Source organism: Struthio camelus, chromosome 7, assembly GCF_040807025.1.
Source record: "Struthio camelus isolate bStrCam1 chromosome 7, bStrCam1.hap1, whole genome shotgun sequence".
NCBI lineage: Eukaryota > Metazoa > Chordata > Aves > Struthioniformes > Struthionidae > Struthio > Struthio camelus.
In genome coordinates this window covers 39024670-39038532 of record NC_090948.1, presented here as the reverse complement: position 1 = coordinate 39038532, position 13863 = coordinate 39024670, and the positions used below count along the sequence as shown (strand labels likewise).

Sequence of the window (13863 nt, the reverse complement as noted above, 5' to 3'; positions counted from 1 at the left end):
ACCCCGGCGCATCACGCGAGGGCCGCTCGTTGCCATTACAGCGTTTATCCTCCCGCAGCGCTAAGTTTCCAGCGCTGTGCTCACCCCGAGCTGTACTTGCCACGCGGTTTAAGAGGAGGAAAAAACGGCAGCAGCGATTGTGTCAGTAAAAAAGAAAAAAAAATCCACTTTTCAAAAAATTACTTTTCCTCTCATTTCAGCAAACGAGCGATTGCTAGCCATCCTCAAAGAAAGGCTGCTTAATCAAGGAATAAAGACAAAGACGAATGTCCAATAGGTTTTTACTTTTGGATAAAAAGCAGCTCAGTCCCATAGCTCCATCGGCCGTTAATGAAATGACCTGTTAAAATTCTGTCCCTGGTTTCCGTTCTTAAATCTGTTGTTCCTCCTGAAGCCGTTGTCACCTTGTCTGCCACTTCCAAACCTGGAGAAGCCTTGGCCTGCCTCATGCGGGTGCTCTTCCAGCTCAGGCAACTCCTTTGCTACAGACAGCTGCCAGCGTCTGGTGTCCTGCCACTGTTCCTGAAACAAGAGCAATATAATAGACTTACGAGCCGGCAGGTGCAAACGTGCAGGTGCGCCCGAGATACCCTATGTTGTTAGGCACAAAGGCACTTCCAGACAAATCCCACCCTCGCCAAAATAGGTCAGATCCCTAAGGGAGGCAAGCATCACTCTTAAGCTTCAAAAAAAAAAAAAAAAAAAAAACCACCTCCGTTTGCAGTCCTATGACCAAGGCCAGACAAGCAAAGGGATAAGAGGGAGTAAAGACCACAGAGACCTGGTTAGCTGTCGCTGCTCTCAAATACACTACTAGCAAGGTCAAAACCCAGAGTGGCCAAAGAACATCGGATGTTCTTTAAGAAAAATGGGGTAGTAGGAAGAGAACTAAAAGGACAGAGCTCGGTGGGGCATGTATTCTGTGATGACTCTGCTGGCATTTCTATGCAGTCTCCTTGGAAAAATCACAAACCTTATCTTCTCCAACTAGTCTGTAACAATATAATCACCATGTATTTGACTAACGTATCACCCCTCAGACGTTCCAAAAGCAGATTCTGACCGTAAAAACGTACCTGTATGCGACTCAGTTCATCAAAAGGGATATCGAAGCACACTCCCTATACATAAACAAAGATAAGCATTTGTTTTCCAAAAACGTATCTAGTAACAGAGGCACAAAACCAAAACTCCAGACAGCCAGCACCTGAAACACTGCTCATTAAGGCTGGGAATAGAAACCAGAAGCAGCAGAACGCATGCCCTTTCGGGGGTACCTTTTCATAAGCTGCAGAAAGAGCAGTTAAAAAACTGCAGCTCGTGACAAAACGCAGACCCAAATGATGGGTGCTGAGAGCAGCACCGCCTGCAGTTGGCCCGCCTGTTCAAAGGTAAGGCAGGCTTCTCCAGCAGCACACGTTCTCTGCTGTCAGATATGTCAAGAGCCAAGCTGACAATGAAGCGAATACTGCACTGATCAGGTTCGGGCTGTCAGTCGCGGCTCTCCTCTACTGACGTTCTTTCAGTGCAACGGTATGTAGTGTTACTGTGAGTTTACAATGAAAGAATAAAGGTCACAACAGCCATTTCTACCACACATTATTCTGATGTGCTCTTTTAGGAGAGAATTCCTGTATCATCATTTGGGAGCAGTGTCTTCATTCAAGCAAATATCTTTTAACACTCAGCTAGCTTTTAACACATTTCTGTAGAGCGTAAAAACAGACAGCAGTTAAAGGGATTTTGTGTGATACGTTAGCATTTTACATGAAGGAGAAATGAGATGGAGTAGGGATAGAGCGAGACAAGACGTTTCCGCACTGCTGCTTCAGAACTCTCATCTCAGTCACTGCAGAAAGCGGCCGTGTACACACACACACACACACACACACACAGACACACACGGATAGAGACACATCCCTCCTTCCCCAAGGTTGTGCCATCTTACCATCTTCCCCTTGAGGAAACGCATTGCAGATACTTTAGCATCCACTTCCTCACCAAGCTGTTCTTTTAGTCCTCGCCAGGCGTAGCTCATGGTACGCATCTCTATAGAGCACTGCAACACCATGGTCACAAAGCCCTTCAGGAGCAAACAGAGAAACACATTTACAAAAGATGACTAAACTTGGTTGGACAGTCTGTCACCCATTAACTGTTATGAACGATGTAATAACTTACAATTGCAATGCAGTACTTAATCCTAAGAAATCAGCTTCCCAGGAGTGGGGCAACTAAAAGCCTCCAAAGAAGCTGAAGGTATCCATCTAACCTAAGAATGCCCATCAGGACAAAGGCCAGTAGCACTTCTGCGTTTTAGCCAGAAGCAGAGCTCAGTACATTAAGAAAGTAACAGCTGGAAAAAAAGTAAAATTAAACCGATATGAGGAAGGACAGTCCAATCACCACAGTGTTTCCAAAACCATGATCACACAATTAACCGGGCCAGGTTCTCTCCAAAGGCATCAGAAAAAGGAAAAGTAGTAATTTTTCCTCTATCAAGATGTCTTTAAAGTCAGATAACCACATGCTAGGCTTACTTGAAATTGGCAGAAATAAAGGTGCTTCCTGGGAAGGCAACTGCAACAACAGCAAGAACCAAAGTCTGAGCTTGTGAAATTTCATTAATTGAGGCCTCTTAGAGCAAAGTCTTCTGTCACCTACATCTCTGGAGCAATTCTTTTAACGCTCATTATGAGAAAATTTACCAACTGACTTCAAGTTTCTCTGTTTCCCTACAGAATGCCAGTAAGATCTGATTCCACTTAAGGAACCAGACACAAACCGAACGTTGGAGATAACAGCTACTTGGAATCCCCAGAACAAGATGACACACTTAGACTGGACTCAAGCCATTCGCTCAGCCATTCTTGTCAACACAGATGCAATGTTATTTACCGCAGTTGAGTTGAGTAAGGAGCGCTGCTGGATGGAGGATGCCCCAGAAATATGAGCTAGAGCTGCAGCCAGCGCATCAATCGCCCCTTTTTCCTCTATCAGCTCTTGAGCTGACTGTCTGAAGTAGTCTACTGCAGAAGGAGGAACGGAATCCAAAAACCTAAACGTTGATAACACAGGCTTGAGAGATCAGCGTGCCAAAGACCAGTGTGAAGTGCAGTCACGTTCAAGACATCACAAATATTTCAGACAACTTTCAGTACTATTTACCTCTAAAAGCCTTGGTTGCAATGTTCATGCTTCAATTACCACTCATCTAACTCAACACCTTCAAGGAGGTGGAATACCTGCTTTTTCCATCATTCAGCCAGGCCTCAAAGATGCGTGCAAAACTGAGCACACACGAGACACTTGAGAGCTTTGATAACAATATTCAAGGGAAGGATCTAAGATATCAGCATTTTTAAGGCCAGGCCCGAGGATCTACAAAAAAAGTTGCCAGCAGATCTGAGACTCCCTTGCTTTTTTACTTCACGAGGAAGAGAAGTAAATCACTACAGCGCCACTACAGGCTGAGGTAAGACATTTCTTGCTCTCAGTAAAAGCTGATTAAATTGGTTATTTCTGGAAGAGGGAATGAGAACAAGCTGGAAAACCGAGAATAGCTTTCTGTTTTCCAGCAGCTCTCAGATGCTATCTTTGGTACATCATCGCCTCCCATGCTCCCCTTCTACATACAGCATGGGGTGAACCCAGCACCAAGCCCACGATCATCTTCAAACTGGCCAAACTTGCAATAACTATAGTTTAAGATTTCTGTCAACATCATTTCCACCAATCAGGCAGCAAACATAAATAGAGCTGCATGGAGTAAAACAGCAGAGCACCCTTGACAATAAAACCATACAGAAAAAAAAGCAGAGGATGAGGCTGTAACACTTGCTAGCGTAGTACAACTCCTCATTACAGTAAGCATTGCTCTTCAAACACTGCTACTGCACCATCCGAGAGGAGGAGATCAGTTTCCCCGTGGCAGCAGTTTCCTATCCTACTACTGATAGTGAGATTTCTTCTGTTGTAAATGAAGGTTCGTTTTTACCAAGAACTTAGAGAACGTTATATTCTGTGAAAAGGGTTCAAGAATGCACAGGTTTATTGTTACTATCCTTAGAAAACCGATCAGTGTCTACATGTGAAGCAACTGACTTTTAAAACACAGGCAGAGACATGCTTGCATACAGGTCCCATCCCTTAAAACTCTGCATTAACAACATTGTTGTTGGCAAGAGCTCTAGACAGCTTTTAAGAACTTACTTTCTGGCATCATTACTTGAAGCTTTAATTATCTCTGTGGCAGAAGGAACACCTATACGCTTAAACGTAATCCCCTGAAATAAATAAATAAATAGAACAGATTAAGGTACTTTCAGCACTCCACAACTCAAGCCTATCTGAGTCACATTTCTAAGACCTCTGTCCACTTGGTGTTTAGTGGAACACCAGCCGTTTTTATTTACATGTTGTTTTAAGCTAGAATAAAGGGTTTTTTTGTTTGTCTGCTTGTGTTTTAAGTTCCTGCCTTTGTTCATCTGGAACTACTCTGTACCAATTAAAGTCCAGATTGTAATGAAAGGCATGGTCTCCTTCCTGCATGCCTGTGACTATATCTCTGTGCTGACACTAACAGAGTAGTGCCATCATGGTAAAACTCATGATAAATCAGAATGGGTTGATACAAAAAGCATTTATAAGCACTTACCAAAGATCAACATTTTCAGCCTGTCCATTTCCACACTGGACTCATGGAGCTACAAGCAGCCCGCAGATGCAAATTCCAAGAGTGCATGAGCGGAATAATTTAACTAAACACAGGTCTAAGGTAGAACTCACCGCTTTGTGCTCCACCTGTCTCAGTAGGTCTTCTTCTCTTCTCTGATAGAAACAAATACAGATCCCAGTGCGGCCAGCTCGACCCGTTCGTCCGGAACGATGGATGTAGGAATCCACATCCTACAGAAATTCAGATTAACACAAGAAAGCCTCACACAAGAAAGCCTCACGTCAGTTAACACTGTTGATATTTACATATTGTAAGAGAGAGAAAATACAAGCTAAACTCTAATTCAGAAGCCTAAAGAATGTCCTATACCCAAACTTGTAAATACAAACACACCAGTGGAGATATGCTGCCTAGAGTTTAACACACACTATCAATACAGGGTGTTTGTTTTTTTTTTTTTTTAAAGTAAAAAGATCCACTGAAGTTTCAAAAGAAGAAAAAGGCCACAGGAGTACTTTAAAACTGTTATGAAAAACTCAGCCTAAATAATGCTCAGAAGGGATTCAGAAATACTGAAAGGATGTCAAAGGTTTCTTAAAACTTTTCAGGTTAATGGCAAATAATCACTTTTACGTTAACCAGGGTTCAAAATGTAAGAGCTTAGCAGAAAATTCTAGACGTGTATTAGCAGAAAAATCACTTCATTGCTAAATCAGAACATACTTCCAGTGAAACAAAGGGACAAGCCACTATTCTGCCACAAGAAAATAAATGACAATTTCAGTTTCGCTTAATGACTTACTTTTGGTGGTGAACACTGTACAACAAGGTCAACTTCAGGAATATCCAAACCACGGGCAGCTACGTTTGTTGCAATAAGAACTTCAAATGCACCGTTTCTAAAGCCCTTTAATGTAATTTCTCTCTGCTTCTGTGGAATGTCACCATGCAATGACTGGGCATCCTGTCGATGAAACAAACCATGAAGGTGTCATTTAACAGGAGAGTCTAAGCTGCAGTATGTAAAGTTTAACTCCAATAGTGGGAAAATTTGGTGGTAAAACCCAAACCGTTTTACAGAGCAACAAAAAACACTTACACAGCTGATACCAAATGAACGCAGAACAGCCTACTTTGTGGTTTGAGCCTTCTCTGGGCCAATAATTCACAGCAGCAGTGGCTTTACTGTAATGTTATTATTTGTAACATACCAACAGCAGACCGCACAATTTGCAGACGGCCAGGCGAAGAAAGGCGTACTTCAGCTTTCACTTCCACTGGAACAACTGGAAGTAACTTTACTTAAGCAATGCTTAAGAACTAGCAAGAGAACTAGCAAGAGACTGTGCTCTCTTCCCTGAAGAGCCATACCAAAAACACAAAGAAGCTGAAGCAAGGTTTTCAGGGCACAGCCAAACCCTAGAGTTGATCTGAGCTACATCTATTTTTTATGGGACAAGAGGCAGAGCTCAAGTATTTGACAAACAGAAAGGGCAGTCACAAGCTCAGAATTCAAGTAAGTAACACGCTAAAGCACAACTTACTAGTGCAACAAAGTAACATCATATACTGATACAAGAACACAAAGTCATTATTGGATGTGCTGTAGAAGCAGCAGAGCAAATAAAGGTAGTTGTTACCCTGTAAGATTTTAGTGTGGACGGAGTATGACATTTATCAAATACTGGGCAAGATGCGCATTCCCACCACTGCTCTTTTTCCATAATGTAGTACTTAACAACAAAAAATGTTTGCTACTGTTTTGTTGCTGACTTTTTTTTAGAAGGGCGATATTTAAGTAAGCAAAGAGAACCTATGCAGTGCATCACACGAATCTGAACAAACTATTAAATATCTTTCCAAGCGCACTATGACATTCAGTTTTACTGCATTAAGTGGATTATCCTGAACACTGACTGCTCACAGGATAAATACTGCCAAGAGACAAGAATCTAAAGAGCACACTAACATAAGATGAAATATGCGCATCATACTAGTTCCTGTTTGTTACCAGTATTCTTTTATGGTTGTTCACCATAAGCTGCGTGTTTTCCTTTGATCCTGTTCTGCATGGTTTTAAAGCCAAAGGAGTAACTTCACAATCACAGTCAGAAGCGTATTTTATTCGCAAAACTCCACTTTTTGTCACAGGGGGGGGAAAAAAAAAAAAGGAAAAAACGAGAGACAGATATTCAGACTGATCAACAACTTCATCCATGTGGCTACAACCTCCTCCTCCTTTCAGGACATTCAGATCTGAATACCCACAAGGGCAGCTCTCCATTCAGACCCCAGTACCTGTTTGAGTGAAGCATTCAAAGCCAGCTCATTTGCCTCCTTCTTGGTCTCGCAAAAGACAATGGTCCGCCCATGGCTGCCACTGTAGACTTGAATAATATCCCCAAGAACTGCTGCTCTCTGAGACCAGCGACACTGTATAGCCAAGTGCTGTTTGGGAAAGAGAGAAGATAAGCATCTATGTTGAATTTAAGCCGTGCACAGGACAGAAAAAAAACTCATGTCAGGTCTTTGGGGGGGTGGGGGGGGGAAGAATAATTGTAAAATAGATCTAAAAATTTGAATTGCAAACTACTGCCCTAGGTGAAAGCTTTTCTTTAAAAAATCAGCTGTCAATCAAGAGGAAAAAACACTTCCCACCCACATTTGGAAAGTCAGATGCAGAAGCCATGACATTCAGATCATACCCTCTCAGGACCTACACTGCTTTTCAGCAGGATCACTCACTTCCACAGTTGTGGCAGTCCTCTGAGTCTTCTTTCCAACCAGGTCAATTTGTTCATATTCATCTTTCATGTATTTTTTCGCTACATCATACACCCAACGCGGACAAGTTGCAGAAAATAGCAGTGTCTGGGGGTTGTCCTCAGAACCTGGAAGAAAAGGCCACCACTATCAAACATCACAACAGTCACAGGAACTGTTTATTAAAAAAAAAAAAAAAAAAAAACCACCACCACCACCACCACCCACACAGAACTCCCTCAGACTGAGAAGTTTTCACGCGCAGTACGTCAACTGCAGTAAAAAAACTTGGCCTTTACACACCAGAAGTAAAATTAACAGTAAATTGAACTGGACCAAGCTGAATCCTTGACCCCGACTGAAGAGAAATGCAAGACATTTTCTTCAGCTAAGTAAGTTTTGGATCCCGCCTGAAGTCCTTTCATGCACCTGAAAGGACTCTTGGCTCAGTCGCTCCATGCTCTGTGTTCTAACACTAACTAGCAGCTGTGAACTGTGCAGCTACATGCAAAAGAAAAAGGCAGGCTAAAAAGTACACTTTCCAAATCCTGGGGAAGAACTGGAAAATACAATGGACTACTCCACCTGCAATCCTCTGTCCTTTCTCCATTTTCATCTCATAGACAGAAACTCTCTAACAAACTGGGAGTAGAAAGAATCCCGACTAGTTTATCGCTTTTTATAGGACGAGCACAGCATACTTCATTTTAGAGTCTTACACAGAAACGATATACCCCCCCCCAGGTAAGAACAGTTTAATAAACAGTACCAGGTCAAACAGAAGGTCCATCAAGCTCGTACCCTCTTTCTAACAGTGGTCAAGCGTATTTAACATGTGGAGAAACTGCCAGACACATTTTTTGTGGCTTAGGGACTTCCAGAGCCAGAAGCGATGCCTTTGTTTTTAATAGCCCTTGATGTTTCTACTTCCATCAATTCATTAAGTAACTTTTTGAAACTTGTGGTATTAGTACAGCGTGCAAGGAATTTCACAACATTATGAGAGTAACAACCTCCTTCTGTTCTACACTTGCTACCTGGTGGATTCACTGAATGCCCGTTACATCAGAAAAGAGGTCGTATTTCCTAGTCGTCCTCTTTGTGTGATCATAAGTCTCATGGTACCTCTAACCCTACTCCCAGTCACTTCTTTCAGGGTGAAGAACAAGAACATTAGGGGTTTCGGTTTTTAATTTTTTTTCTTCCAGAGATGCTGTTCCAGCCCTTTGTCCATCTGTCACCTTCCTCTCAACTTCCTCCAGTTCTGAATTTATCCTTCTCTGAGGTCAGATACCGGCACTGCACAAAGGACTCAAGTGGGGATGCACCAGCAGTTTTCAGAGGGACGTAATTACGTTTTCTACATCGTCCCCTATTCCCTTCCTGATGCCAGGATTTACCTTTTTTATAAGCAAATCCTAAGATTTCTTCTACTTGTTCAGCAAAGCCCATGTCCAACATGTGATCAACTTCATCCAAAACAACATGCTTTACAGTAGAAAGATCCAGCTTGCTATTTTGAATGTGGTCTTTGATCCGTCCTGGAGTTCCCACCAAAACATCAATGCCGCTTTTGAGGAGATCAACTGGAAGACAGAAAGACGAGGACTGCGTCAATATGCTAAGAGACAACAGGTTGGTAAAAAGCTCCCAATACATAGTAATACTTCTAATTTTAAAATGAAAAAGCTATTGTCCTTCACGTTCACCTCTGAACAAAGGACTACGTCCCGTCTGGGTAACAAACAAGCAAGTCCAGCTGCAGCCCAAGTTATTCCGTCGGGAACATGAGCTAAACTAGAAGCAAGGATGCTGCAAGATGCTTCAAATTCCAAGCAGCAATCAGCTGGCATTACAAAACTCCAGAGCTTTATCACTTAAAAATTTGTCAGTTTTCCAGCTAAATTCTCTCTTTTTCACATCTACCTGTAAACCGAGACAGATATGCTCACATGTAGAGTTCTTTTTTCCCTGGATAGTCATCCAGTCTCAGCATACGTCTGCCCACAACACATACACATTAAAGAGAGAGAAAGGATCAGTCACTGTGCAGACCTATAACCACTCTTTGGAACAGCGACTTATTGGAACTAAAACAATTTAACCCAGGCTGTGCACTTCCTTTAAAAACAATGCTGTGGTTCTTGACTGAAGTGAAACTCTGAGGGGAAAAAAACCGTTTTTATTCACGGAACGCGTTCGGAGAAAGTCAACTCACATCCAGTGGTAACTCCTGAGGATTTACTTACATTGCGCTTTATACGGTGTTCCTCCATAAAAGCAAGCCACTGAAAGTTTCCTCGTGAGATTCTGGAAGTCTCTGGCTACCTGAATGGCCAGTTCCCTGGTTGGAACAAGAACCAGCACCTGGAGGGAGTGAGAAGAGACAGAAACACGGCTGCGCTCACGAGACCGAACGAGGGAGGAGGGCTTACTTCACGTCAAGCAGGGCAGCAGTGCTGCAGAATGACCCTGGGTTTTTGCCTGTCCCTTTCGACTCCTGTCAGTTTTTGGTTCCATTTTGTATACTGGTTGCAGAGGGACCAAAGCAGCCCCCTCCATCCCAGTAGCAGTTCCCGCCACCCGGAACCTGCACGTCACAGCCCCATAGCCAGCGAGGGCAAACAGAACTGAGTGCTGCAGCCAACTGAGATGCAGAACAGAGATGGATTTCCTTCACTCTAATGCCAGTTGAAATAGAAGCTTCAATAACACTACTAAGGACAACGAGGGTGCAGTTCAGTGTTTAAGAACAGGAAGACTCACTGAACAGTATGGAGGAGCAAGACCTGAAAGGATATACAGCATGAAGTACTCTAGCCATGCACCCTCCTTCTCCACCCATCTGCCCTCCTCCAAAATATTCCCTTCCCCTTCTGGCCTGCCTTCTCCTTTAAGAACAAAATGATGAAATTAACACCTGAATTGTTTCCTAAGAATCTTTCAGACACTAATACTAACTTTACAGAGAACATAACTTTAAAAATAAGACTTAAGGATGGAACGGGGAACAAAGCTACAGACATAAAACAGTCTGCCAGCATAATGACAAATATACACGCTTAAATGGTTTAACAATCTGGTATCTGATTATTAATTTGATCTCATGCTTAAGTCAAAATGTTAACACCATTTGCTTCCACTAAGTTGAGTCATTCAAGCATGGTGGGGGAAGGTGCAAAAAACCCAAATCAAAGCTTCCACCGCCATTACCTCACCATGAAATTTATAGTCAGAAACAACCACAGTGAACTGAGACAAGTCCAGCTGACTTAACTGCTCCATGATGGGAGGCAGGGGATCAAATCCTGAAGCCACATGCTAACTTCCTGCAGACACCAGTCTGAAAACCCACCAGCTACTACTACAGCGCCCTGGTCATTCTCCTAAAGGTGGTCACAAAAATCCCTACATGGGATACTTGTTATCACTGGGATGCTGCAAAACCTTCGTCACATTGTAGCCCCTAATCGGGGGGGGGGGGGGGGGGGGGGGGGACTTCAGCACTACAAACAACAATAAGGAGGAAAGAAGTCCCAAGCAAAAGGTCCCAATGCAACCACAAAAACACTTTTGAAAACCACCATATTCAAAGGTTTTGGTGTTAATCTCTAAAGTGGGTAAGTTACTTTTGGTGCGCGGCCTCTTTTCCCATCTTGCGGGACGCTCTGAAGTTTTTCAACCAGCGGAATAGCAAAAGAAAAGGTTTTCCCGGTTCCTGTTCGAGCTTGAGCAATTAGGTCTTTGCCATCATATATGGGCTGAAAAGTCTTCACTTGCACTGGGAACAGGTATTTTACACCTCGAGCTGCAAGATAATCCAAAAGGGTTTCATGAAAGGGTGCTGAATCCTCTGCAAGCTGAGCAAACAATTAAAAGCCCTCATATATAACTCCCACAAATATGTAGGCACATCATGTCAAATCCTGTACAAGACTGCAGGTGCAAGCTAGAAGAAATACTCATCTGTTTGTTTTCACTCCTACTCTAAGTCCAAAAGTATTCCCCCCAAACACACAGCTGAGTATTCCCAATGAAATATAGGGGTTTTTTTGCAGTATTTTGCATAAAACGCATGAGAAAAAAAGGTTGTTTTTTTTTCCTGAAATAACTCAAGGTTTCGTTATAGTTTGGCTTTGGGGACAGGGAAGGAGGTCAGGGAGTATCTGTTTTAAGACATTTTAAAACTTAGAAAAGAGAGACTTTGCACAATGCAAGCAAAATAATCCATCCGAGTGCAACTTCTGAGCAAGGAACATGTAAAGCAACATACAGAATTTTGTCTGAGGAACAAGCATTGTATAGCTTCCCAACACATAGAGCAATGACAACTCTACGGAGGTTAATTTCACAAACAAAACTCATCTAGAAAAGATATGAAAATGCCTAGAGGTATGAGAATAATCAGAGACAACCTGCTCACAGGAGCCACATAACCCTCATATATGAAACACCTCAATATGAGACGCTTATTGTAGAAGTGATACTGTAGGAAATGGATATAGCAATTAAAGTAAACACATGCGGTAACTAAAACGATGCTGATGAGACGAGTCAGCCTCTAGAATGCATATGTAGGAATAATTACATCACAGAAGAATAAACTCTACCCTAAAGTGATGACACCGAAAATTGAGCAAATAAGAAATTTTGTTTTTACTAATAACAGCAGGTTCTTTGAACAGCTTGTGTGCATATCCGTACCCCATAATAAACGCAAGATGATTTAGGACAATTTACCCTAACAGTACAGTGCAATTCCAGACAAATAACTCCATAAATTAATTTTCCTACATTAACTTACCTTTGAGAAGGTTGATGGTGTTTTTGGAAAGAGGAAAATTGGAGAAAGCGCCTTCTCTCGCTTCTTCTGTCAACTCCTAACAGGATAAAACAAACAAAAAAAACCTGTTATCCTCAAAGATCACATAGCTCACCCCCCCTACACAGCCTCACGCGCTACCAGCGGAAGAAGAGCTGTGCATTTACTCCATCACCAGCTATCTCCTTCCATCTCAAAAAAGAGAAAACCTTTACGATGCAGGCACTTCACAAACAAAAACGTCATCATAGGGTGAACAGGTAACTTTAATCCCGCTACTTTGTACTAGAAGACAAAACGCAGCGACGCAGGCTGCGCCAGTTGCAGCGCGACACAGACTCCGACAGGGGAACCCTGTTTTTACAGCAGCCTGAACTCTGCGCTGCCAAACCCTCCGGCTCTTAATACCTGCACCGACTTGTTTAAACCACCCCTACTGCTATCTCGTCTCTGGGGCAGGCATATTTCCGTGGGCCTTAAACGCATGGCAAACGAAAGGGAACCCCTTCTGTTTGACGCGAGGATGAGCTAACGCGTAAAAACTGCTCCCAACTGCGTGGCATTTGCTACAAGGCAAAAAAAAAAAACCAATAAAAAACAAACAACAAAACCAAGCACAGGGCAAGCAGAGACAGCCAGCACGCGCCGGTTCAGGCGGCCTCGGGCTGCCTTCCCCTGGCGCCCAGGGCTCGCTCATCCGCTCCGAGCGCCAGCGGAGAGCTCTGCCCGAGGGCTAGCCGAGCTTGCTGCTCAGACCCGTCAGGACACGGCCTCAAACGTCGCTACCTCCGGGCCGCCAGCGCACAGGCCCTCCGCCGCCTCGCCGGTCTCGCTCAGGCCTCTCGGGGCAGAGGCCGCCCCGGCGGCCCGCTGCGCGCCGCCCTGGCCCCCCGCCTCGCCGCTGCCCTTCGCCTTGCTCTTCTTCGTCCTTTTGGGCTTCGGCGGCTCCAGCTCATCCTCGCCCAGGCCGCTCTCCTCCGGCTGGGGCTGCTCGTCCTCGGCCGCGCTGCGCCGCTTCAGCTTGTCGCGGCGCTTGAGCTTCTTCTCCTTGTTCTCCTCCTTCTCCTGCGGGTGAGAGCGGCGGTGAGGCGGTTAGGCGGGCACCGCGCGCCCCCGCCCCCGGCCCGGCGACCGTTAAACCGCCGCCCGGGCCGCCCCACAAAATGGCCGCCCGGCCGGGGCGGCACGTGGCGCCGGCGGCCTCCGGCTCTCGCTGCGCCCCTACCTTGGCCTTCCGCCGGCGGCCGCGGCGCGGCGCCTCCTCGGCCGCGGGCGCCTGCGGCTCGGCGGGGCTGGCGGCGGGGCCGGCGGCCGGCATGGCGGCGGGCTGCTCCCGGCGCCTGTCGGCGGCAGCAGCTGCAGCAGCGGCGGCGGCGGCGGCGGCGCAACCGGCCGCTTCGCAGCGCCAAAGGCCGCGCCCCGCCGCGGCGCGCAGGAAGTGAGGCGCCGCGCCGAGGGCGGCCCCAGGGCGGCCCGGCCCCACCGCCGCCGCCACCAGCCGGCCGGCCCGCGGGGCGCCCAGCAGCGCCCGCCGCCCCGCGCCGCCCGCCGCCAGGCCGAGCCGCGCCGCGCCGCCCCACGCAGCCCCCATGCGGCCGCT

General features: G+C 45.3%; 1 protein-coding gene across 1 annotated transcript; it reads right to left on the bottom strand.

The window, feature by feature from the left end:
* Nucleotides 1-264: 264 nt before the first annotated feature.
* On the bottom strand, nt 265-13854 carry LOC104145041 (nucleolar RNA helicase 2). Its single transcript, XM_068951173.1, has 15 exons — nt 13489-13854; nt 13050-13328; nt 12246-12321; nt 11071-11249; nt 9691-9808; nt 8842-9027; nt 7424-7569; nt 6977-7126; nt 5481-5642; nt 4789-4908; nt 4213-4286; nt 2899-3058; nt 1949-2083; nt 1077-1121; nt 265-522 (listed from the first exon to the last, which is right to left on the bottom strand). Exons 1-15 carry the CDS (start codon nt 13852-13854, stop codon nt 328-330), a joined length of 2391 nt encoding a protein of 796 aa, XP_068807274.1. The 3' UTR covers nt 265-327.
* Between the last annotated feature and the right edge of the window lie 9 nt (nt 13855-13863).

Coding starts and splice junctions, on each gene's coding strand:
- LOC104145041 (XM_068951173.1), bottom strand. CDS start 13,854: ATGGGGGCTGCGTGGGGCGGCGCGGCGCGGCTCGGCCTGGCGGCGGGC. Junction 12,322..13,049: donor TGTGCGCTGGCGGCCCGGAG/GTAGCGACGTTT, acceptor TTATCCTGTTAG/GAGTTGACAGAAGAAGCGAG. Junction 9,028..9,690: donor AACACCGTATAAAGCGCAAT/GTAAGTAAATCC, acceptor TCTGTCTTCCAG/TTGATCTCCTCAAAAGCGGC.